This window comes from Sycon ciliatum, chromosome 1 (genome assembly GCF_964019385.1).
Source record: "Sycon ciliatum chromosome 1, ocSycCili1.1, whole genome shotgun sequence".
Lineage (NCBI taxonomy): Eukaryota > Metazoa > Porifera > Calcarea > Leucosolenida > Sycettidae > Sycon > Sycon ciliatum.
This window is the reverse complement of record NC_088643.1, coordinates 7,030,995-7,056,784: the sequence shown is the minus strand read 5'-3', so window position 1 is coordinate 7,056,784 and position 25,790 is coordinate 7,030,995. Positions and strand designations below refer to the sequence as shown.

The following is a 25,790-nucleotide window of genomic DNA, read 5'->3' as shown; positions in this document are numbered from 1 at the left end:
TGCAAGTCCCACGCATTATAGTCTCTCATCGACGAGTACTTCAAAATTTGATAACTGGGCTAAGTTCTTTTAAATCGAAAATAGAGTCAAGGGGCATGGACTGACGAGATCATTAGTGCTACCATTCTACGATCCTACGTAACGAATGACACGTCAGTCTGGTGACAGTAAATTTGGAAGAAATCCGATACCTACCGTACCCGTCATCATTTGAGTAAGAGAGAAATAGAAACAGTTAATAGACTAGAAGTTGAAATACGAAACACTACAGAGGACATCAGCGGAGTGGTAACGTCTAGGTTTCGGACAGGTTCGTTTTAGACTCTCTCTAAAAGCACAGATACCTTGACTGCCGCACAGAGGAGTCATCACGTCCCTTTTTGACAGGTTCGTTTTACTCTCTCAAAAAGTCCACAAGCACAGCAATGCCTTGACTGAAGAGCTCAGAGGAGTCGTAACGTCCATTTTCCCGACGGGGCCCCCGCTTTACATTTTCTCCAGAAGCACGGCAATACCTTGACCACCGCCGATGCATGCGCCGCCGATGGCGTAGCGCTGGTTGGTACGTCGCAGCTGGTGCACCAGGTGAGCGGTGATGCGCGAGCCCGACGCGGCCAGCGGATGGCCGAGCGCGATGGCTCCGCCGCAGCTATTCGTGATCGCATTGTCCAGACCGAGCTCCTTTGCCACGGACAGGTACTGGGCAGCAAACGCTTCATTCACCTAAACACAGAGAAGAAAAGGGAAAAAGAAGAAGAAGGGCGTTCTAGCTGTTTGTGATCGCATTGTCCAGGATGAGTTATTTTGCCACTGACAAGTACTGGGCAGAAAATGCTTCATTCACCTAAATACAGAAAAAGAAGCATTGTGTAGCTCAGTGGTTAGAGCATTGCTGGCCTCAAGCGAAGGTCCCTGGTTCGAGTCCTGGTGGTGAGGGTCGACTTTTTCTTCAGACTTTTCCCCTTGTCCATTCCCCCAACTAACGAATAAAAAGAAGTGTGCCTTAAGCATAAGGATGACAGTTCGCATCGTTTAGTGTCATACTCAAATGTGACAGGACATCGAGTTCGAAGTGAGTCATGCTTGACACCTTTTCAAATTGTCTCTGGGAGAAAATCATGTGGTGTCATGTCCACCCCCCCCCCCCCAAAAAACCGTCAATTTTTCTTTCCACTGTGATATGAAAGAGAAGGTGGAAACTGGAAGGTGACCAAGATTGGATATGTTACAAGTAGATGATACGAATGCACACACACACCCAAGACACAACAATACGCGCAGCACTACAACGAGACTGAGAGATCTGAGGAGCACCCAGGTGGCACGAAACAGACCGCCAATGGATCAAAGCATCAACATTCCATTTGAGCTTGTCTACGCAGATGACACTGATTTCATAAGCCTTAGTCGTCAATGGCTCACAGAGCTCGAACCGGTCATAGACCACACTCTCGGGCAGTGGGCCCTGAGAGTCAACAACACCAAAACTGAGTGGACAGAGCTGGGTCGATCTGTAGACAGAATTGACGAGCGCTGGAGGACATCCCGAAAGCTGGGCTCACTCCTGGGCGACATTGAGGATGTGACACGTCGCAGGCAATTGGCCGAGGCTGCCTTCCGATCCATGTGGTCTCTTTGGAAGCGCCGAGGACTGATCCGAGAGCCTCTGCGTATGAGGTTGTACTGCGCCTTTATCATGCCGATACTTCTCTATAATTCAGGCACCTGGGGCCTGACGGTTGCTAGCGAACGCTCCCTGGACGCTTTCCATAGAAGGCAACTCAGGTCACTTCTCGGCATCACATGGCCACAAAAGATTAGTAATTTGGCGTTGTATGCCCGATGTGGAGTGGAGCCGGTGTCGGACTTGATCCGAAATTCACGCTGGAGTTTATTCGGACATGTGCTTCGCCTGGGTAAGGACACGCCAGCACGATTGAGCATGGAGCAATACTTTCAGGCACCCGAGGGGAGGTACCGTGGGAGGCCGAGGGTGACACTACCAATAAAGCTCCACACCGATCTGTCCCAGTCGAACAATGGGCACCTGCGGAGTGTTGAGGACTTGCGCCGTCTGGAGCGGATTGCTGTGGACCGTCCAGCATGGAACGCGCTGGTGAAGAGTGTTTGTGCACACCCTCGTCACAAGTAGAAACAGCCATGGCACCCTTATAAACTCATAACAACCATTCTATAATAATATTACTATTTGAATCTTTTAATAATTATCTGGCAACTCAACCTCATACGTATAATTATCTGGCCACCCATTGACCATGATGCTACATGAGGAGACAATATTGATGACATTTTTCCAATGAGACCAATTTTATGACGCTCCATGTTACTGAAGGACTAACTTCGATCATTGGTTTTGTAGAGCCCCATTCTCTAGGAGCTGTCTACATCTGCTTTGTTTCAATGTCCAGCATAAGCGAACGTGTGGATCAAGCATAACTGCTTGGTTGACGCTGCCGCGGGAATGCGTATAATAATAATAATAACTACAACGAGAACATCAAGGTTAGGCGTTAGGACGATCCCAAACAGATGCAATCACAGAACTAGAATCACTGTGTCAATATGGCAAACAGGCCGCTACTAGAATGCCGCCTTTACTCAGCTATTACTATACAGTAAAACCTGTTAAGGTGACCACCTGTCCTATAAGACCACTGAAACCAGGACCTAGGGATGCTATTTCCAGTCAATTGACCCTGGATAAGGAGACCACCTGGCTACAGAGACCACGTTTTGAAGGTCCCTTGAGCGGTCAGCTTAGACAGGGTTCACTGTATTTGCAGCAAACAAGACACTTGCAATCACAAAATCAGGCAGGTTTCCGTGTGTCTCCGGAGAGAGCAATGTGTACGAAGCCTGTGTCTGCAGGTACCAGGCACTCTCTGGCCGTCTGGGCACAGACTGGGTATTCTACCGCGTGAATACCAATCAAGTGAGATGTTACAAACCAATACATTTACCCATGTGATAATCTGCCCGTAGCAAATTGCACTGAGCAAAAAGCTATTCGTTTACACTGCTGGAACAAATCCAGCAATCACGATATGGCAGCGAGTTTACAGTTCCTCGTAGAATCAATGAGATAAACTAATTCACAGCAAAGCTCATTTTTACTCAGCTGCCAAAATGCCCACAGCAATCTAGCAGATCGGACACTGAGCAAGGGGCATTCATGACACAGGGCCACCACAGACATGCTGGCAACAGGACTAGGACAAAAAATCCTGGAATCACTGCAATGGATACACGCCAATAGGGATAGACATTACTGGTGAAGAAGATTCTAGCCCCAAGGCTTCATCAGCTCCGGGAACGAAAGAGCACATTAATAACATGACTTGGCGAGAGAAAGATGAATAGCCAAATGGAATTAACACACACCACACCCAAAAAAAAGAACACAATGGCACAAAGCAGACCGAATACTGATCAACTTGGGCCATCAAAGTGAGACCATCTCCACACAATTCAATCACACTAGCAGAGAACTCAAGTAAGTTCTGGTGTTCGCTGGAAACCCGTGAGATGAATCCACCACAAAACTGCTTTTACACAGCTGCCCCAGTGCCTACAGCAAGCGTCAGGTGAGCAGATACTGATGAAGGAACATTGGGTAATGCCACAGGCACTGTAACAGAGGTGCAGTGAGCAGGAAAGTCTCCTGGGCTACAATCCCTCTCACCATGCAGCCAAAGCCAGCCACTCCCCCCCCCCCCCCCACACAGCACTAGTGCTAGCGGTGTAGTCTAGTGGTGGCAGGAAGCAGTGTGCCATACACACAGTACTAACTAAAAGCTACTAGTGGTGTAGTGTAGTGGTGGCAATAATCAGTGAGCCATACACACAGAACTGCCAGTACATTATGTAATGAATTAGAGGCAAGAATTAGAGACTTTACTTTCTCCCTGGTCTGGCTAGTCACTTGGCATATAAACACCACCCGCAGTACTCCACAGGTGACAAGAGGAAAGGGCCACGATGAATCGTGGCCAGAACCTGGCACTTCCACTCTCCCACCCAAGCACATGATTACTGTTAGCTGTGAGAGAGATGTGAGCAGATGTGACTCGTGCCAAGACCACACTTGAACACTGGCCAAGAAAGAAAGAGATACAGGGAGAGATAGAGAGAGAGAGGGGGAGCTACTCTGAGTTGCAACACAGCTTCCTCTCTCTCTCCCCCTGTTGTGTGGGAGGCTCTCGGGCCTTCTACTGGCACTGAGCACTCTCCAGGAAGTGGAATACCCTACGTGCTCAGAGAGCGGGAAGTGGATAGATAGATCAGAGACTATGACTACACAGCTGAGCGGTCACATAGGTGATGCGTTCTTTGCGCTTTCCAAAGGCAATCACTGCGCGCGGAATATCATACAATTATACCCAACTACTGTGATACACAGACAGAAGAACGAGCAGTTGCTGTTTCGTAACCCTGAGTTTCACCATCGGAACTGAATCGATCACCAGGCGAAAATTGCCAACTAGTACGCTGGCTAGGAGGCCTTTGCGGATAATGCCGGCAGAAAAATTGGCAGAATTCGGTACTTTTTCTGGTAAGTTTCATGCATGTTTGGTATGTGGATAAAGAAATGGAGCAGAATTCGAGGAATTGCCCGCCATAAGGTTTGTATGGTTCTGCCAATTTCACTGCTTTTCGAGCAAAATCTGCCACCTTTTCGAGCATTATTCCGAATGTATTCGCCAATGCAGATGGCACTGGGATGTTTCTACTCTCCCACAATACATACGATGTACACAAACCGGGAACATACTAGCACATGCCTTTACAGAAGTACATACCTGCCAAGTACTGAGAGTGCTTTTTCTGGATCGCCATGGCAAAATCCCGGGATTTGCCTTGGTTTTTCGGGATATGTCATATTTTTTTCCAAAAAAAAACTTTTTCAACTTTTGATAGCACCAACATTTCGATAATAGATGATTGATGGTGATCATCAGATCACACTTACGCATGTTCAAGACTCAAACACGGAAGTTTTTCAGGGACTATTCATGGAAGGAGCACTGGTACTGCAGGTTATGGTGAACCGGAATCAATAAGGACAACTACTGGCCCGTGACAAGTCATGTGAAGTGCTCCAAGTACAGACTATCAAGCTTGTTTCTTGTACAGCGAATTTCGGGATAATGGACAGGAATTCCGGGATCGCGAGAGTTCATCCAAAATCGCGGGATAACCCCGAAAAAATCTGGATACTTGGCAGGTATGGAAGTATTAGTATGTGACGCACCTACCATGTTCACAATGGGAAGGTATGCTGCGGCTAGCTTGCAGTGCAGCAGCTCTACAGCTCCCGGAGTCTTGTAATACTTTCTCAACCGCTTTGCTCTCACATGGTTTGGTTTTCTGGTACCATTACAAGCTCAGTCCCCGAAAACATACACATACAGACCCTAAAAAAATTCAAAAAAAATTAAATTCGACGGGTTCACGTACCGGGCAGGTCAATCAAGAACAAGGAGTCGTACAACTCCCTGGTCAAGAACCACCTTTCCGCTTCCGTGGGACGCCACCACCCCATGATCAGGCGTCAGATCATGACAGACCCTCAGGGTATAAGAAATACCATGTGACAACCAGTGGTAGGTACTATCCACTACAAACTATACGCAGACCACACAAACAATTAGGTACACCCCACTCTACATGTACAGTGTTAACATGACATGATAGCGTGAGGGCCACACAGCAGCAGCAGACCAACCGACGGTACATCATGGCACTGTATGGGTACTATGCACTATGTACTATGTACTATGCACTATGCACTATGCAGTGCACACATGTACAACCCACACACTAACTAGTTACTTGTACACTACATAAATTATGTACAAGCCTTGCTTTACTGTACAGGCAGAAAATTTCGTCGGTCAATAATTTCGTCCAACTCCAAAGAAAGAGAGTCTGTCCGGTTGTAAATTTCGTCCATGGATTATAAGAGCGTATTGAAAAGCTGGACAAATCGACATTAGTCCGGCATTTAATTTAGTCCAAAAGCTCCTTGGACGAAAAAGACGAAATTAAATTCCAGACGAATGTTTCTGCTTATACAGTATGCACTATGCAGTGCACATGTACGACCCAGACACTAACTAGTTACTTGTACACTACATTGATTATGTGCAAGCCTTGCTTTATAAATTATGTGCAAGCCTTGCTTTATAAATTATGTACAAGCCTTGCTTTATAAATTATGTACAAGCCTTGCTTTATAAATTATGTGCAAGCCTTGCTTTATAAATTATGTGCAAGCCTTGCTTTATAAATTATGTACAAGCCTTGCTTTATAAATTATGTGCAAGCCTTGCTTTATAAATTATGTGCAAGCCTTGCTTTATAAATTATGTGCAAGCCTTGCTTTATAAATTATGTGCAAGCCTTGCTTTATAAATTATGTGCAAGCCTTGCTTTATAAATTACCGTGTATAGCACAGTCTCTATTACTAGCACACTCTGAGCACCTTTTGAAACATTATAAGCACAGTCTCTATTATTAGCACGGTCTTGGTGGAAATCAATGCTGCATGCATGCATATCTAGCATGTATTTCTTCTTGTTCTGTACGGATGTATTGGTTGAAAATATATAAGCACGGTCTCCAATATAAGCGTGGTCTCCAATATAAGCGTGGTCTCCAATATAAGCACGGGGTAGAGGGGTGTTGAAAAAATATAAGCACAGCGCTTATAATAGAGGATATACGCCGTAACGGTATGTGCAAGGCTTGTTTTATACTTTTAAAAGTTAACCTGGCATGGTGAGTACTACTAGTACTTGCATCCGCTTATGACTGAATATGAGCACCAGTAGGCATACTGTAGTTATGAGGCAAGAACACGTTTGGACTTTATCACTGAGGATATAGGGGTGAAGTGGTGGCCCGCTGATGTGAATGTATTTGCTTGATGTGTTCCTAAACACGTCAGGTGATGCGACCGTGAATCCGGCTAACTTTACTTCTTCCTTTTTTTTACTTATATACAAGACACACTGGGATATGCTGTACTACAGCTGGTCCAGAGTGTCGCGCTTGCCACACACACGCACGGTCAGTTACGATGTAAGAAGAAGAGACAGGGCCGGGGGATTGGCCATGTCATGACCCATTAGGACATCTCATCTGAAGTGGAGGTAAGTCGGAGGCGAGGGCCGTGATGCCCGAGTCAGTAATAACAGTTGGTCACACAGGCACACGCGTAGTGATAGTGACGTACCATTACAAGCACAAGTTCCTAAACAGCCCCAGTTGAATACTGGTCATTACTGATGAAACAATCACAAAAAAATTATCTATATTTTGTTAACCATGAGGTTGTTGGATATAACGACTATCTTCAGGTGTTCAATTTCAGTGAAGTAGTGCTACTTTCCTCTCTTTCGTGACACAGTAATAACGAAGCACACTAGAAAAATGAGGCCACAGATGACAGGCCACTTGGAATCACAGTTATCCATCCTGGACACCATAAGGGATGTGAGTGGCTTTGTGTGCCTGTTTTCCCTGCGCTTTGGTGGATGAAAAGCTTTTCCAGTACTTGGTCAGTACATTCGCAACTGCTAGCAAGTTGGGAATACAACCCTAAGGAGTAAGTGAGGACTAATCACCTTCACCCCTACTGAAACATAATTAGGGACAGTTGACAGAGGGTAGCTTGGCAAACACACACACACACACACACACACACACACACACACACACACACACACACACACACACACACACACACACTCACACACACACACACACACACACACACACACACACACACGCACACACACATACACACACACATACACACACACACACACACACACACACACACGCCTGCATACACACACACACATACACATACAAGCACGCACGCACCCATGCGCGCGCATACACACACACACGTATCACAGAGCAGCACTTTGGGGGCCCCTCTCTACAGCACCACAGCATCATAGGCAAGACCACAGGCACAGGGAAGTAATGCCAGCTGGAAGGAAGTATTACACCACACCATGTATCGTAAACCTGCTGGCCTGCCAGCTGCTGATTGGCATGACAGTAGCTGACTGTCAGGAATTACCATCAAGAGGGCATCTTTTCAGGGACAAGAAGTGACGGTAATAATGTTATTATTATACTTGCACACACACTGGCAAGCACATGCTTCATCAAGGTAATCACGCTAGATACCAAGGCACAAAGAACGGTCAAGTGATACGAATTCTTTACACACCTCTCTTGCTGTGGAACACACACGCACACACGTACACACAAGTGCACAGGGGCGCGCAGGACAGAGGGGGCATTGCGCTGGACAAGAGGAGCAAGGAGGTGGGAGGTAAAGCGGGAAATGGCAGGGTGGGCATGATGACAACACAAGGCTGCTTTGGGAACACTCCAGACTCCAGGCTTGTCAAGACTGTTCCAGAATCTTCATCAGCTTGACGTTGCCCAATGAAGCCATCACATGACCAAAGGATCAATAGTCACTTTAATTAACCACCTCCGCTGTAATCTTAGGCTGAGACTTAAAGAGCCAGGTGTTGTATGTAATACTGCTCAACATTTCTCGCATAGCTAGATATTGCACCAGCAGCAAATGTCTATAGACTGAGTCCGGCAAGCGGAAGTGAAGTGTAGAATCTGAGTGCCATCAGCATCCCAAATCACATCAACTCCACGCCATTGCCCCAGGGAGATTTCAACAGTACCCACTGCACTCTTGTGAAGTGCTACCAATGCACAACGGGCATACATGTACATGTAGATACAGACAAACCAGTACGGGGAGGGGGGGGGGGGCAGCCACATGGTAGCAGCCCAGCAAATACCAAAAAGTCCAAAGCCGTGGCTATATCGGCTGTTCAGGCAGCCAGGTTCACACCCAATCTCTACTTCAAAGTAGCTGTTATGCACTGTAACTACATGCTACATAGACGTGCACACCCCGGGAGAGTGTTTTATAGGATTATGGTTTAAAAAAATATTCATTAGTTGAAGGGGTTGAAAGGATTCGGGTTTATTTATATATAAGTTACAGGCTGTAAAGTGCTCTAATAATAGCTTCACTCAACATATCTACCACAACCAGTTGAAAGAGAACTAGAATTCAACCAACATCTTCACACCATTGGACAAGGAAGGTGAAAACTCTCAACAAGGCAGAACCCTAATTCGATTCCCACTGCCCACAGTGTGGGATGCAACCCTCCCCGGAACCTGATCAACAGAAGATGTCAACAACCACAACATAAATTACTTGGCACTGCTACCTAGGGACAAACAGCGTGTTCCCAGCAGCCGCAGGAACAGCTTTCTGGCTTAATTCGATTAGGATGCGGCAGGAACAGCTTTCTGGCTTAATTCGATTAGGATGCAGGAGGTCAGGAGCCCGGACATACCACTTCAATGTAGAAGAGTTACATATGTGGACACAACACCACACAACACCACACATACTTGGTCAGAATAGATAAATAAAAGAAGCCAAACAGGCTATTGTTATCTCCATAGGGTCAGTCAATAGCGAGGAACGAAAAACACACAGCCCAAATCACAAGCTGACTACAGTTCCAAAGCACACGCCACCCCCCACTTTGGTCATCATAGTAGTAGAAGTAGTAGTAGTATCTCTTCTATTTTCCATGGGAAGCCTCAACAGTGATGAACACAACTCTTTTAAAAGAGGGCCGATAACATCAGAGTAGAGGCATACAGCATCAATGTAAACCTGGGCTAGGCTGTCACCAATATAAGGCAATTTGACTTATTAGTACATCAGGACTGCACCAAGAAGAGCATTGGCACTGCTGACAGCAGATCACAACCATGACCACTACCAGTGTCACACCAAAGAAGGCTGCAAAGAGACACTCAACTCTGGCAGTGCCTTGCTGGCTGCACCAAAAAAGAACCGGGCGCAATCTATCTTGGATGCTTGACACTTGGCAGCGTTTTGCCTCGGGCAGTCTGCAGAGTGTTGCCACTAGGAAGTGACAAGAGCCAACAATATCCTGCCTTCATTCCCCTAGATAGGCCCATACCATCACTCTCTACTGCCTAGTAAATATACATGTACTACTGACCGCTTCATGTAGAGTATAGAGATAGTACAGTCGTACTTGCAAGGACAGTCAGACCTGGCATAACCGCACACATCCGTTTTCCACAAAAATATTCGGATAGGCGAGGGAACCAGATAATCGAACACACATACTGTATGTATGCATGCCATAGTTATGCTGTAAATCGGCAACCAGCGATTTTCTTCCGGATGGCGAGGGATCCGGATAAAAGAGGACCGGATAAGCGAGGTCCGACTGTACATAGCATTCTGGATGGCAAAGGGTGCTAAAGTGAAGACTGACACCTGGAGCTGGCTGGCTATGCTCAGGAGTTGTGATTCGTGTGACGTATTATCCCAGTGATGCGTGCATGCTGACTCCAGGATGATGGCATGGCTGCACTGCACTGTACTACAGCAGGGTGCTTTCAGTACAGTGAACACTGTATGGCAAGCTTGGGGGATGATAATGTGGCCCATTCATGCACAGCTAGCAATGAGACATTTCAGCGAAAATATATACTGAGCATGACGTCATCACAAACAACATGTTGTTTGTGATGACGTAATGCTGCGTTTATATTTTCACTGAAATATCTCATTGCCGTGATGATCGTAGTTCAGCACCAGCTATAATACTACAGTTGCGCTCGGTGAAATCCAACAAAAAGTGCAAAGCTGGGGCCCTGACCCAGTTCCGATTACATCATTGTATTTGTACATGTGTACGTTCAGCCGCATTCGTGCCACTTCCAGGGCGTCAAGGGCCGTGCAAATATTAGTCGAGGGCGCCAAATGTGCAACCTGGGTCGGATTTCGGATTTCATAGAGCGCAACTGTAGTAACGAATGAATTGAGTGGTGTACACCAGTTTGTGCAGCCGGACTGTGGGAAGCAGCAACAGCAGCAACACACTTTCTTGAGTCGTGACTTTGTGCATGGCAGGAGTCAACACAGCCCTGTGCACTGTAATAGGCAAATATGCTTCGAGCCGATTTAAAAAAAAAGCTTTGTTGTGCACATTGTGAGCGGTTTGGCCAGTGACTCTGAGCTCTATTGAGGAGACTCAACAAGGTCGAAACGGCTAGCTGTCCGGAGATTGAGTAATTATCCAGATTCTCAATCTTTAAAATACAATCGATTTACCATGTGAGGTTCATTCACCATCCGTATAGGGCTCAATTTGCCGAAGGCAAAGAGCGGAACACACACAACAAGAAGGACGAACAGTTGCAATGCTGTAACTCTGAAAAGAAAGACATTATTTAATTTGTTTTCAGGGAGTCTGATTTAATTGCAGGTGCATGTAGCTGGCTGCAGGGCGCTGCAGTCCCAAAAAGAGAAGCCCTGCTGTAATTAGCTGCTAGCCTAGCACATGTAGTACATGTAACGAAACACGACAATGGCCACTGCCACCCAATCACAGCATTGTCCAGAGAAGGCAAAGCCACAGAATTAATAAGTGAGAATGTCACACACACACACAAAGCACATCTTAAGCCACATGTCACTGATGCAATTTGAACGTAACCAGATACGCTGACAGGACGTACCCACGCAGACTCTCATAGTATTAACACCAATACACAGCAAACAGCAGAGAAGCTAAGGTACAGCCTGGATAGATTATTGACCAAGCCACAAAACCTCTAGCAAACTGCTACTGCGCTCGATGACGGAACATGATCGCACCAATTGCACAGACGCAGATTGTCATCTCCACCAAGGCACCAACATCAACACCGGGATCCGGGCACACCATTGGGTACATCCACCAAATGTGAGCACCGTTTTGTCAAAACAAGTCACTCCATCAGCTCAGCACCAATGCGTCCCCACCATCAGCCCAGAACAAAGCCAAGACCAAACCGAGCTAACGACAGGTTGTCACGGGACGCTTAGCAAAACACGAAATAAGACCCAACGTGACTGCCCAGAGTGGCTGACAGCTGACACTGCCACAAATTCAACTAAGCACAACACACCTCTACCACTATTAGCACCAGTGATATCATCGCCATCACCATCGCACAAACATGCTTCCAACTTGGAATGTACACCAAAGGCAGCTCTTGATGGCAACGCAAAGGGTTCTCAGCGGATCAAGTTTCTCTAGTTTCCACATATAGCAATCTTTCATTTTCTCTCTTATTCTCCACAAATAATTAGATCACTAACAGTCATGTGATACCTTAAACAGCACGACAACATGACTAGTTTCTCAAGTGTTTCCTTCTTCTTAGCATTATTACAACATGCCCACTTGCAAGTATTAGTAACTCCAGGTCTGATTGGCAGTTGCGGAGAACTGTTTGGTCTTCTTATGCTCCTCGTTATGGATATAACATTGGTCTTCAGTGTTGTTGTTGTTGTTGTTGTTGTTGTTTGTGGTGGTGGTGGTGTGCTTTTGTCACAGTCAACCTTGTGAACAACAACCTCGGGTATAACAACAACGCCTGAATGACAACAAAATCTTCAGACCTAGTGACCGTCTGACTACATACTTTCAACCCGGCGAATAACGACAACTCACTCTGACTACATACTTTCAACCCGGCGAATAACGACAACTCACGCATAACGGCCCTTTTTGTCACTCATGATCGATGGTCGATATATTCGCAAGGTTGACTGTAGCAAAGTTACGACTGCACGTGTACAGCACAGAACATGCCTACAACAGGACCGAGCGCGACAATTAACTCCGCACAGGACCACGGCCAACAATGCTCACAGATGCACCAACGTCTATGGCGCCAGCCCACACACATCGCGGTAACATTGACCCCACACCGCCAGCACATCCACAGCCAATTACCAACACCACACCGACAGGGAACAATCAGTGCGGAAGACTAATCACCCAGAAAGTGAGAACGCAATATCAATGTAACGACATCGCACAGCAGGACGCAGTCAACTGACACATTATCAGTGTCACTATGTCTCTATCTGACGCAGTTGCCGATCATGCCACCGTACCATCAGGTCTAGAGCTATCCGAGATTGCAAGACAATACGACACAACGGAATTACTCCTTCCTACAGTGATAGCTGTCAAAACCAACATGTCAGCCTGTCTCCGAGAAAGGAAACCATGTGGGGTACTATTCAAGCAAGATCAGTTCACGCTCCATGCTACCAGTACTGTCCGCAATCTCGACAAGTTCAGTCTACCCGGCCAGGCTGACCCTGAAACTATAAACACACGCACAGGACATGCATACCTGAGCACCTTAGCAGCACTAACGACTGCCACTGTCCTGGGTTCTACATTATCCTACAGAGATAAGGCCAAAGTGTCAGCTGACAGAATTGCTTCCCTGCCACTTTTAAAACCCTGCCATATGGCACAGAGCTGATATCAGACACCCTAATCACAGAGCTGATATCAGACACCCTAATCACAGGTGAGCTGATAAAACCATACTCCCCAGGAAAATCAGCTCTACCCAGGTACGCAGTCAAGCACGCATGTGTGAGTGAGCCACACCACCGACGTACCGTACCATGGGAATTGACTTAGCCAACTCTCGCAGTGATAACAGTACACGTGTGTGTGTATGTGTGTGTGTGTGCGTGCGCGCGGGCGCGTGTGTGTGTTTCTGCAGCAGAGCTTTAATATTCCGAATTTCACCAATCCGACCCCAGTGATACAAGGCCTCTGTGTACAGCGCTGGGAAATGCTCGACTACAGATAGACACCCAGCGGAGGGCCGTCTGAGGTCTCCCTATCACACATTGCCCATTCCCTTGCGCTGACCCTGCCCTATCTCCAGCGGTACAGTAGATGGTGCACGTAGTAAGATAAGGATTCGTGGAGCAAGTCTCGGATTCATAGAGTAAGTACGCGACCTCCACCGTAATTACCTGCCTTATCTGATATCGTTCACGTGCACTACATGACGATGATGTAGAGTGGTAGTCTAGAGATCGCTGTCATGTCACTGACAACGGAGATAACACTGTAACTGCCCGAGAGGGTATTGGAAACACGTGTACGGCAATCTGATGCTGAGGACAACATCAAGCTGCCTGAGACACATGTAGGTACGGGAACTGCATTCAAGACTGCATAACATTTGCGTTCAAGGCTCAGTGCGGGCAGTTGCTAAAATAAGACACTTGAATGGTCTAATCGGCACTGGAAGATAATCTGAAACTGTCCACCTCTCCACAAAGCGCTCTTGGCCCACATTCACCGCACCACAGCGAGGAAGCTCGTTCTTGGATAGATGCTCCACAGATACTCACTCCTTGGGTGGCCGAGTTCGTCGCAACTTCTGAGTAATTAGCACTGGTGGTGGTTTATCTCCAACTTCTGAACAAAGGTCAACAGCATGACGGCACGTGCCGAGCAGAATGCATGTCACTACTGTGACGAAAGGCTCACGGATCATGAGGAGGTGGTGACAGTGGGGGACGGCAGGATACGGAAACACCACCTCGGCCATAATGCCATCGTGACGACACACGGGTAGTCGAGTGCATCGCTGACATCCAGCCATTCGTCACAGACTCCCAGCATAATTACCGACTACGCAGGAATCTTGTGACTGGCGCCACGAAAGCCAGTGAAAGACCAAAAACTATACAACGTACGAATCAGTCAAGCCCTTCTCGCTAATCAGCGTCCATTGGACTGACAATGCCATACTTGATTGTGAGAATACGACATGAACATGGAACAAGACAAGGCTATGTCATCTGTCACCTTGTCACACACTTTATTAATTTACCGTGCTCTACTTTACCGTGCTACACACACACACACACGCGCCCACACAGAGCGATTAGCGAGGAAGGTCACTTCTCCCCATCAATAAAGAGGTGAGCTCCAATGAACATCCTGTTTTCTATCACCAAATCATGCACAGCAACTACTTAACGCCGCCGCCGCCGACAAGTTCCATCATGATCTGAGCACTGAAAACAAGCACGCTTCTGAAGGAGAGCTCAGTACAATGTTGTTCACTATAGTATAGGCTCTTCTGCACAGGCTCTTCACTGGTCGCAATCCACGATCATCTGCTACTCCAGAATGACAAACCCTGCAGCTGTGGCAGCATGTGAAGTTTTCACCCAAGCTTAGCTGACAGTCATGGGCCGGTAATGTGTTATCTCAGCATCATACATGCCTGACACTCACTCTCCACAGTGTGGACACTGAGGCCAGGTACAAACGAGCAGGAGCAGCAATACCAGCTGAAGTCGGCAAGGCTGCTGCAACTGCCCATCTACAAGTACATGTACTGGCATCACGAAGAGTGCACACCGAGCAAGCTAAACATGACAACTGCATGGTGGGTATTCCCCTGGTCACATGAAAATATCACAAGCACAAACAATTCATGTGTGGACTGTGGAGACACTGACTGATGCAAGTCATACTGTATCAGTAGAAATATTCGTCTGGAATTTAATGAAGTAGAGGTTGCGACTTCGGCGATGATTTTGTTTAGGAATGGGTTTGCTCCCACACTGGAGCTTGCGCTATTCCGCCGACGACTTGACACTTGACTGACTCACGACTGCCATCCAGAATTTAATTTCGTCTTTATCGTCCAAGGTGCTTTTGGACTAAATTAAATGCCGGACTATTAAAAATAAAATGTCGATTTGTCCAGCTTTTCAATACACTCTTATGATCCATGGACGAAATTTACAACCGGACGAACTCCCTTTCTTTGGAGTTGGACGATATTATTGACGGACGACATTTTGTGCCTTTACAGCACGTGTGATGTGCGGACCTAGGTCTTGTGACAATTTCCCTGTAAAGTCTATCATGTCATGTGACCTGTCATGTGATCACCGCGTACATGATAGGTCAGCACTGTACATGTACATGGCATTGTACAGTCCTGCTCAATGAAATCCAGTCACGGCACACAAGTTTGCACCTTGCACCATTTCGAATCCCAGTGTTGGCAGGTCGAGGACTGCGCAACGCCCGGCGCGTACTTGAGTGCATCGACTGGATTTCATTGAGCAGCACTGTAGTAGTAAACGGCATTGAGATGAACGTACCTCGCAGAGCGCCATATCGGTGAGGCTCAGCTTGGCCTGCTTGAGCGCCTGCTGGAAGGCTGTGACGGGACCGATGCCCATGACGGTCGGGTCCACACCGGACACGCCGTACGACACCATGCGTGCCAGCGGCGTCAGGCCGTGCTGCTTGACGGCCTCCTCGCTGGCCAACACCACTGCACCTGCACCGTCACAGATACCCTACATAGGGGTTGGTGGAGAGGAACAGGGACAGAACACAGGAATACTGTAAAACATGTAATTTTAGGTGCATTTAAAATTTCGGTGCCAGGGACCTGCCAGATTTCAGGTGTAATGTAGAATTAGGTTATCTTCACATACAGTGCATACTCTAGTGCCTTTTAGGTGTAATTTAAATTTAGGTGCCTTGTTTCTCTACCGAAACCGCCGAAATTAAAGCTACACCGAAAATGACATGTTAACCCTTTATGTACTGAAAAATTGTACACAGACTGAATTTGATCTCGACTCGCCTAAAATTCTTTAATTATCCGGGTCATAACTTCAGTCTCCTTTTCACGATTTTTTCAATCTTGGGCTTCCTGGAAAGCTCGTCGCAAGAGGAACACATTGAGCCCACGCTTGCCACCACGAAAGTCAAAACGCCAGCGCTACAGCCCAGCGTCTTAGCTGCAACACCAATATTCCGACAGAAGTCGTCTTGCATCAGCCATTTCGCTCTACTTGCTCGTAACAACTAACTGTTACTTCAAAAAAAATTCACAAACTGCCATGAGTCCGTTTACCATTTTGAACGTGTTTCTACGTCACTGCATGCCCAGAATGATGGGGAAATCCCTCATTCAAATTTGCGCGAGCGGCTATTGAGCGACATTTGCCGCGATTCGACTTTCGAGCTTCGTAACTCTGGAACCACACATCGGAGCGCTTCAGCGATTGTTTCAATGGACAGCTGGGAGTTTTGTAGTTGACCTACTGTAAATATACAAATTTTCGGCAGCTATTTAATTTCGGCTATATTCGGCACCGACCCAAAACGCCTAAATTAAAACGCCGATGAAAATTTTCACAGCATCTGTCGCACTATCATGCCCTCTACCCCACGCCGAAAATAAACCGCCGCCGAAATGTCAACAATCGTGAAGTGCCGAAATTTTGCAGCGCCGAAATTTTGTATATTTACAGTATATATTTTAATTTTCGGATATAACCCAGGAATGACTGAGTTACGATCGTTTGAAATTTTGAAAAGTTTCGATCCCAGGGGATCGAAAGTTGTACAGTCCGTACACAAAGGGTTAACACGCATGCACTCGCTATTGCAGACCAGTGGAGAGCACACATCATATGGAGGATTCATGGAGTGCTGGGCAACCGAATCTGGCATGTGATAATCATGTAGGATAGTCCACGCACGAGGTGCAGCCCAAGAAATGGGCACCCATGAACTGGGCGGAGTGTGGACGGCCTGTATGATAGTGTGTATGTATGTCCACGCACAAAGTGCAATGCCCGTTAGGAGGCAGGAATGTGGGAGTATGAGTGTGATGGCCGAAGGCCGTGATAATTGCCAGATGAGATGAGATAGCTGGCCCATGGTTGCCCAGCCTCCATGCTAAGTTGTGACATATTGCAATGCACGTGAATGACACTGTTGTTGCTATCAGCGCAGTTTGTCAGCACAATCCTAGCAGAGCAGGTTGCTGTGCTGTTCCAAACAGTCAGCCGTGTGGGTACATGCATGGGTGTGAGTTGTGTGCCCGCGGCGGGTTCTTACATACCTCAATGCGTTCTGTGATGCGTTTGTACCTCTGACAGCTTTTGGGTCAGCTGCGCCATGTCTGTGTCGGTGGTCCTGATGTAGCGCAAGACACTGTGCAATGTGTTAACCTACATTACCGCAAGCTCTAATGTGCTATTTTACAGTAGGTTGATGTTCAGTGTGCTTACTTAATCTGCGGACAGGACGGTTTCGCCCTTTGTGGACTAATCAGCGCAGGATAGGGAAAACGAGGCCGAACTTGATTGCAATGAAACATATTTTTTCCAAAGCCAGATTTAAACCAGGCTCGAACGTACCTTGCTAGAGTGCTCAAACGGACAGGTCAGTTAGCTCTTGCATAGAAATAGAAATAGTGTGCATGCTACTGTACACTGCCTAATGCTCGCGGTGTATTCATTTTCGCAAGAAGAGCATAACGCGAGTATTAACCTTCGTGAAATCAAACATCAACAGTGGGTGTATGTGTGTGAACACAGTGAGTGCTCCGCGAACATTGGGCGGTTTCCAGTGTCCTGAGTGTCTTGGAGAATTCTGTCAGTACGTCAGAAAACTAAGCTCCCTATCGACCAGTCTCTGCAGATGGGCTTCATTGAGTAGAGGTGGTAACTTGCTGTATTTTCTGGGGCATTACCCGTTCCCTTGTACTAACATAGCTGTAATCTCTCCATTTCTCTCAGCCCCCCCCCCCCCACGCAAGGGCTATAGTGGTATGTATAGCGTAGGATGTACTGGAATGCATGTTCTGGGCATGAGCGGCAGGGTGATTTCTGCCCGCTTTTCGGAAATAAAGGTGTAAGGTGTAACCGGGAGAATACAGCGAGCCCTGTTAGAACAGGTCACTTCCACAGAGGCTATGCACTAATATCAAGCCCTGTTAGAACAGGCCATTTTCACAGAGGCTATGGAGTATGCACTAATATCAAGCCCTGTTAGAACAGGTCATTTCCACAGAGGCTATGCACTGATATCGAGAGTATATAACCCCCCCCCCCCCCCCCCCCCCCCAGAGTGTGCAACTCTGTACATGGGGTCTCCAACGGCGAAAACTCACATCACGTGTCTCAGGTACGTTTCGTACTGCGTACAAACGAAGGATAGCGTGCGCGCAATCCGAATATCTGCCATAATCATGCTGGGGATTTGCATACCCGCAGTGAGTTTCTGTCAGAGATTGCTCTTTTTATTACTCCGCTGCTCGCCAAAAACGGCTTGGAAACGTACAACTGCGACACTACACCACGTGATGTGAGTTTTCACCGTCGGCGAAACCCATAGAAAGGGTATCAAGAGTTGCACACTCTTGGGGGGTTATATACTCTTGCTAACGGTGTAAGGAGTCTAAGGACTGTGGAGTGCCCGGGCACAATGGGGGAAACCAGCACCGGCACAACACCCAGTCGCAAGTGTACATGTACAGAATAATATGTAGGACTCAGTATAGAGTCCATGCACTATATGATGTCCAGCACCCTATATAGAGTCCATTGGTCCAAAATCCACTATACAGAGTCCAGGAGTCCACTCAGTTTTGATCAGCTTCATCCTGCCACGCAATCCCCTATAAGGACTTAATTAAGGAGTACACTTTTTCTACAAGTCCCCTATTCACGGTCCAGGAGTCCAGTTTATCCAGTCACGCCGTCCTGTACTGCTGTGAGTTGTGCCAAAAAGAGAACAAAAATATAAATACAGTCGTCCCCCTTTAATCCAGCACTTTATAAACCAGCATCCTCTATAAACCAGCACAATTTTCAGTTTCCAAAATGTCCTCTTCATGCACATTGCAGCAGTAAATCGGATTTGTTAATCTAGCACCCTCCCTAATCCAGCAGAATTTCCGGAGCACGAATGGTGCCGGGTTATAAAGGGACCACTGTACCCGAGCGATTGTCACACTCACTGAAGCGTTGGCAGCCGTCACTGTTCCGCCTTTCTTGAAGACGGCCTTCAGACTCGCCATCTTCTCCAGCGTGGACTCGGGACGAGGATGTTCGTCGGCAGAAAACTGCTCCGGTCCCTTCTTCCCCTTGACTTCGACGGGAGCCAGTTCTTCAGCAAAGTGACCGGCCTCGTGAGCTAAACACACAGAAACAAAAGACACAACCATGGCCGTCAAAGAACTTTGTAGGTTTGTTGTAGGCTCGTCGGAAATACCATATTTTCTCTAATACTGTAAAACATGCAATTTTAGGTGCATTAAAATTTCGGTGGCAGGGACCTGCCAGGTTTCAGGTGTAATTTAGAATTTGGTGACCAGCATTCCCTTCACATTCAGTGCATACTCTAGCGCCTTTTAGGTGTAATTTAAATTTAGGTGCTTGTTTTCACTACCGAAATCACCGAAATTAAAGTTACACCGAACATAGCATGTTTTACAGTACCGTATTTCTGGAGTACAAACCGCACTTTACACACTTGTAATTCACTCCAAAACAGTTTTATAGAGCTTAGTGTTTGCCAACCACGGCCGAAAATGAACAGCCACTCAATACGTGGAACCGGTGCGAGTGATCAACAATCAGGAATTCTTTTAAACGGCGACATGAGAGCAAGAGCATGTCAAGCCCTCCGATCCAGCTCAGGATCAGAGCGGCACACAGTGTTGCAGTAAGAGTTGAAATCGAGACGCTCGATGTCCAAGAGGATAGCACCAATACCGTTTACTACTTCAACAACCGCGCCGTGTCCCTGAAACGGGCAAGAGATGATGATGACGATGATGATGAGTATGCGCGCTTCGTACGAGGACAGCTGCTGCAACACTCGGAGCCGGTTGACCTGAGTTGAACAAGTAAGGCATTTTCGATACAGATGTAGACTCAATCGTCTCCGAGTGCTGTACCTCTTCAACTCACACCTGACGCTCATAGTCATCTTCATAGTTCTCTTCTGGGCTTATTGAACACTATTATCAAGAGTACATAACCCCCCAGAGTGTGCAACGCCTGATCCAGCTGCGCATAGGGTCTTGGCCGAGCGGAATCGGATCTTTGCATCATAATACCGTACACATCTGAGGGGAACCCGGGAAGTCGCGGGTACTCTCGGATCAAAAACAATAGTGCCCTGCCTCGAGACCGGCCTTGTGCTGGCGTGGAGTGTACGCATGACATCAGAAGATCCGATTCCGCTCGACCAAGACCCTATGCAGAGCTGGATCGGCGTTGCACACTCTGGGGGGTTATGTACTCTCTCTCTCTCTCTCTCTCTCTCTCTCTCTCTCTCTCTCTCTCTCTCTCTCTCTCTCTCTCTCTCTCTCTCTCTCTCTCTCTCTCTCTCTCTCCCTCCCCTCCCTCAATCTCCCTCCAGCAACTTCAACTCTATTCAGCATCATCACATTGCCTTTTTTTTAATGATACTCTGCATATGTCTGGTGCAAAATGATATACCCGACAAGTCAATTTCTTTTAGGGAAGAGGACGGGTTCGGCTTCTTGGAGACGTGCCTATAGAGCTTTTTCAAGGACGCCGTTCCCGCCACCGCCCCGGCGGTCACACCGAGATTGCAGTGAACAGGTCGCATGTCAAAACGCATTGAAAAGTATACGAAATGTGACAGGTTCGTCTCCACCAGGGCTTACAGCGATTCTGAAGCTTGTTCTTTTTCGCCCACGCCATGGAAGTGCTTCCTGGCAACTGCTCTGACTCAACACGAGTGTCAGACATCAAGTGGAGCGCCTTTCTACTGCTTTTTTCACCTCCACGCATCCATTCCCATACAAAGTGAACATGAACTGGGCTTTGCCTGTTCACCAGCGATTCAAAAAAATTCTCGCACGTGACCCCAAAAAGTGACAGTTGGAACAGCCTTGAAAAAGCTCTATATCGAATACTGTGCATAGTATAGTACCAGAGAAAAGGCGGTATATCAAAGTCTCACCCATCAGGGCATCTTCTTTCGCCGTGGCCTAGATTGTAATAGGGTGGAAGAGAGGATTCAGAGAAAGGGTGCAGTGCTGCTACTTGCTCCGATTTGTCAGGAACGCTGACGAGCCCTTGGAAGGGTAAGGGGTGCTGCCCTTTACCCCCTCCCCCCCCCCCCCTCATCTGCCCATCGACCCCAGTCGGGGTTGACTCCTTTCAGATTTCTAACGACAGAAACGTGGCAGCCCTGAGGGTGATGTATCGAACTCCGAAGACGAATCGAGACGGAGGTCTATGTGCAGTCATGTGCTCTTGGTGCTCAGATGTGCAAAAAATAAAGAGCACTGAGTCGGGTACGACCTCTGGTGACATTGCTCTTTTTTATTGTTTTTATTCCACAATCACGATGACATAGTGCCAATAAACATGTCATGCGTGCGAATTTAACCAGCCATGGTGGGGAAAACTGAGAAAAGAAGGCGAAAAAAGTCTCTTCAAATGACAAAGATCTCTTGTCCGGTAATTTGTTAGCATGTTCCTGATGGTGAAGATTTTTCTCATCATAAATCTACAGTTCTACATCATGCATACAATCATGATGATGGTTCATAGCCACGGGCGAACAGAGCACAACTATCACCAGTGAATAGTTTAACTGCTCTTCAAAGGAGTTGCAGTGAACGTGACAATGACGGCGTAAAGATGGCCAGGCGGTGACTTTCTCGCTACGTGTAAGGACATGTCTTCCTTGGACCAAAAAACTCACTACTTAAAAATCCGACCAAAAGACTAAGTGCAAAACTGGCGCCTTGCACCACTTCCGGTTACATCAGGGTACTTGCACATGTGTACGTCCAGCAGCATTCGTACCACGTCAAGGGCCGTGCAAGTTCAGGGCACCAAATATGCACTTCGGGTCGGATTTCACCGAGCACAACTGTACTTCTATCACACAGAGATGGATAGATGCTCGAAAGACAGAAGAAACAATATGTAATTCTCCTGGTCAAGCAGCACATACCCGCAGCCCAACGCGCTTGGCTCTGAAGCGCGAACTCGTCGCACTGCCCGCGTGTGATGCCATACTGTTCGGCGAGCTTCTCCGCTGTCAGCGCCATGGGCAGGTTGGCATAGGCATCGGTCAGACTGGACCAAAGCGTGTCCTCCATCTGCAGCAAAAAATCAAAAATCAAAAATCAAAAAGTGAGACTCAGGCCGAGTTTTCCACACCCATAGGAGCGCCACCAACCTCAAGGCTCAAGGCGAAGATGCAGCTCCTAAAGCGGTGGGAGGCGAGTACATCAAACCCACCACCGAAGTGGTCATAGGCCGAAAATAAGATCAAAAATCTCAATATCCAACACCCAGGGCAAAGAACGAACACAGAAAGTGGCGAAGCGAGGCTAAAGCCTAAAGTATCACCAATGCCTGTAAAGTTGTTTCAATTGTTCAATCATTGCCCACTTTCCTTAAGGGTTGGTTCACATAATGTCGGCTTGCACCAGGATCGGGTATGCCTCTTGCAGCCTCTCCCGGCGGATTGCGGCTGTGTGTGAACCAGTACAATGCATACCATGATCACACGGTCAATCACCGGCGGTGCTCCGCTGGCTTCGGACCTGACCAGGAGCTGCTCAAACTGCAAGCTTTGCGCGAGGACAGATCACTTTGATGCTAACCAGAAAGAGGGTTCATATGTTGGATATACTACGGAGCTTTTGTGGATGTCAACTTTTCCAGCGAACTTACTTGAGTCGTCTTCCAGCAAATCTGAGTCATCACGTACCATTTCATACAAAACTGCACGGCAGTCGGCTGCATGCGGGGCACTTTGGTGGGTTTTGAATCTTCGAAAACTTGACGAAAAGTCGCCAACCCCACCTCTGTACGTGATGACTAATGACCACAAGAAAAGCTGACGCAAAGAAAAAAGTCGTCATGGGCCAAACTTAGCAACGCTGCACACTTTCGTTAATGTACTCTTGGTACAGTCGTCCAGCACTTTGTACAAACCCTCTATAGACCAGCATAATTTTCAGTAACCAAAATGTCCTCTACACACATTGCAGCCGTAAATCAGATTGCACCCTTTCTAAGGGGCCATCCGTAAATATAGATATTTATTTAGAAACGAAAACTAGTCGTTTAGGGGGGGAGGGGGTTGAGTGCCTGTTCGTTTCTCGAAAAAAATCGATATACATTTTGCATGGGTGAGCATGTCCAGAAAAAAAGGTCAAAAATATTGATACTATGCACCATTTGTACGTGTTCGTTTCTCAGGGAGGGGGGTTGAAGAGAAACGACTAGTTTTCGTTTCTAAATAAATATCGGTATTTACGGAAAGCCCCTAATCCAGCAGAATTTCCTGAGCACAAATAGTACCGGATTATTAAGGGACCGTCGCAGTGCAGCAAACAGAACTCATTGGCGTAGAATGTACAGTGCTGCGCAATGAAATCCGCTCGCGCGAGTCAAGTTTGCGCCCTGCACCATTTCGCAGCCCAGTACTCGCAGGCCAAGGGCTGCACAACACCCGGGGCGTACTTGCGCGACTTGACTGGATTTCATCGAGCAGCTCTGCAGTACTACCACTAGCTCATGCACATGAAAAGCACTTGCCTTGAGGTCTTGGCCAAGCGTGGTCTTCCTGGCGCCTCGGACGGCGTACGGCACCTGGGTCATGCTCTCCGTACCACCGGCTACAACAACCTCGGCGCGGCCGAGCTCAATTTCCTAGTGACAAGAATGCAGACAATTCAAGATCAGATGTGGATCATGATCACACTGACATGCAGAAAATTAAACATCAGATGCCAGACGCGGTGCTCAATTTCCTGCCATCCAGCGACAAGAATGCAGAAAATGTGAACACTAGATGCCCGACATTGTCACATTCGCATGCAGAAGAAAACACCAGCAGCAAAGCACTGCCACTGAGATGCATGTTTACCACTACAGGGAATGAAGAATTCATGTACATGTACTCTTGCCAGGACTTCCAGACATCAGGCTGCGATTAATAACAGCAACTCAATTGCCTATTAACCCTTTCACTGCCACTGTCGACGAAAGTTGACAGCGCATTCATGCACTCTGAGTGCCACTGTCGACGAAAGTCGACAAGCAAACATGCCGTCCCCAGTGCCACCGTCCACTTTTGTCGACAGGCAGACTTCACCCAGTTTGGGCCGCTATTTTTGGATATTGGAGATGTTTTGCCGTGGTAGAGGGCCACTAGGCCCTAGAAGAGGTCCATACCCATCGAAATACGCTGCCAGGAGCATGGGTTGCCATTTGAAAAAATCGAACCAGCGTCGTTGAAAATGCGCATCTGATTTTTAGCCGAGCGGCGCGGAAGAAAACGGTTCTCACGCACTTCCACCTTGCTGAGTCGGTGCCAGTTTTTTTCTCTTTCCCGTCAACTTTCATTGCAAGGAGCATGACATTTGGTTCAGACTTGATGCCTAGCCATTGCCCAAGACTCCAGGCGGCTATCGATTGCGATAGGCGGTTGGAGTCACGGGTAGAGACAACCACACGACGGATTCCTCACGAACGTATTCACTGCAAACTTGGCGGAAACAGCGCTGCCGGCGCTCAGCGAGTCCAGAACTAACATGTTCTAAGAACTACCACGTTACAATGGCGACCAGCACGGTCAAGAGACACTACAGGTATGTCAGCTACAACATAATTATATTCTTTCTACAACGACACCTACCTCAGGCTCAATACCTGACGATCTACTGCAAGCTGATGCGAAAGTGCATTACACTCGCGAACGCCGCGCTTGTCAACGGAACAGGGAAGCGCTTCACTCTCCGAAGTCGAAATGTATTCGGACTGCTGCTGATCGGGAGAACAAACGACCACCATGGCGGCAGAACATTCCGCAGCTGTTCACAGACACGATCCGCTTCACCAAACGACTAACGATCGTTTCGTTCTCCGAGTTTTCTGGTAGCAGCAACTAGAATTTCATCCGCAACAACAGGACGAAAGTCTCTCGCAACTGAAGTCCTGTTGCCACGA

General features: G+C 47.4%; 1 protein-coding gene across 1 annotated transcript in view; it reads right to left on the bottom strand.

Moving 5' to 3' along the window:
- The window catches only part of LOC135811646 (3-ketoacyl-CoA thiolase, mitochondrial-like), a 34,378-nt gene continuing 8,588 nt past the window's right edge, over window positions 1–25,790 (bottom strand). The window contains exons 3-7 of the mRNA XM_065324885.1: window positions 24,378–24,491; window positions 22,780–22,927; window positions 19,796–19,971; window positions 16,131–16,331; window positions 1–723 (exon numbers count right to left, since the gene is read on the bottom strand). Of these exons, the coding sequence (XP_065180957.1) occupies window positions 487–723; window positions 16,131–16,331; window positions 19,796–19,971; window positions 22,780–22,927; window positions 24,378–24,491 (876 nt within the window). The 3' untranslated portion in view covers window positions 1–486. The remainder of the gene's footprint in view (window positions 724–16,130; window positions 16,332–19,795; window positions 19,972–22,779; window positions 22,928–24,377; window positions 24,492–25,790) is intronic.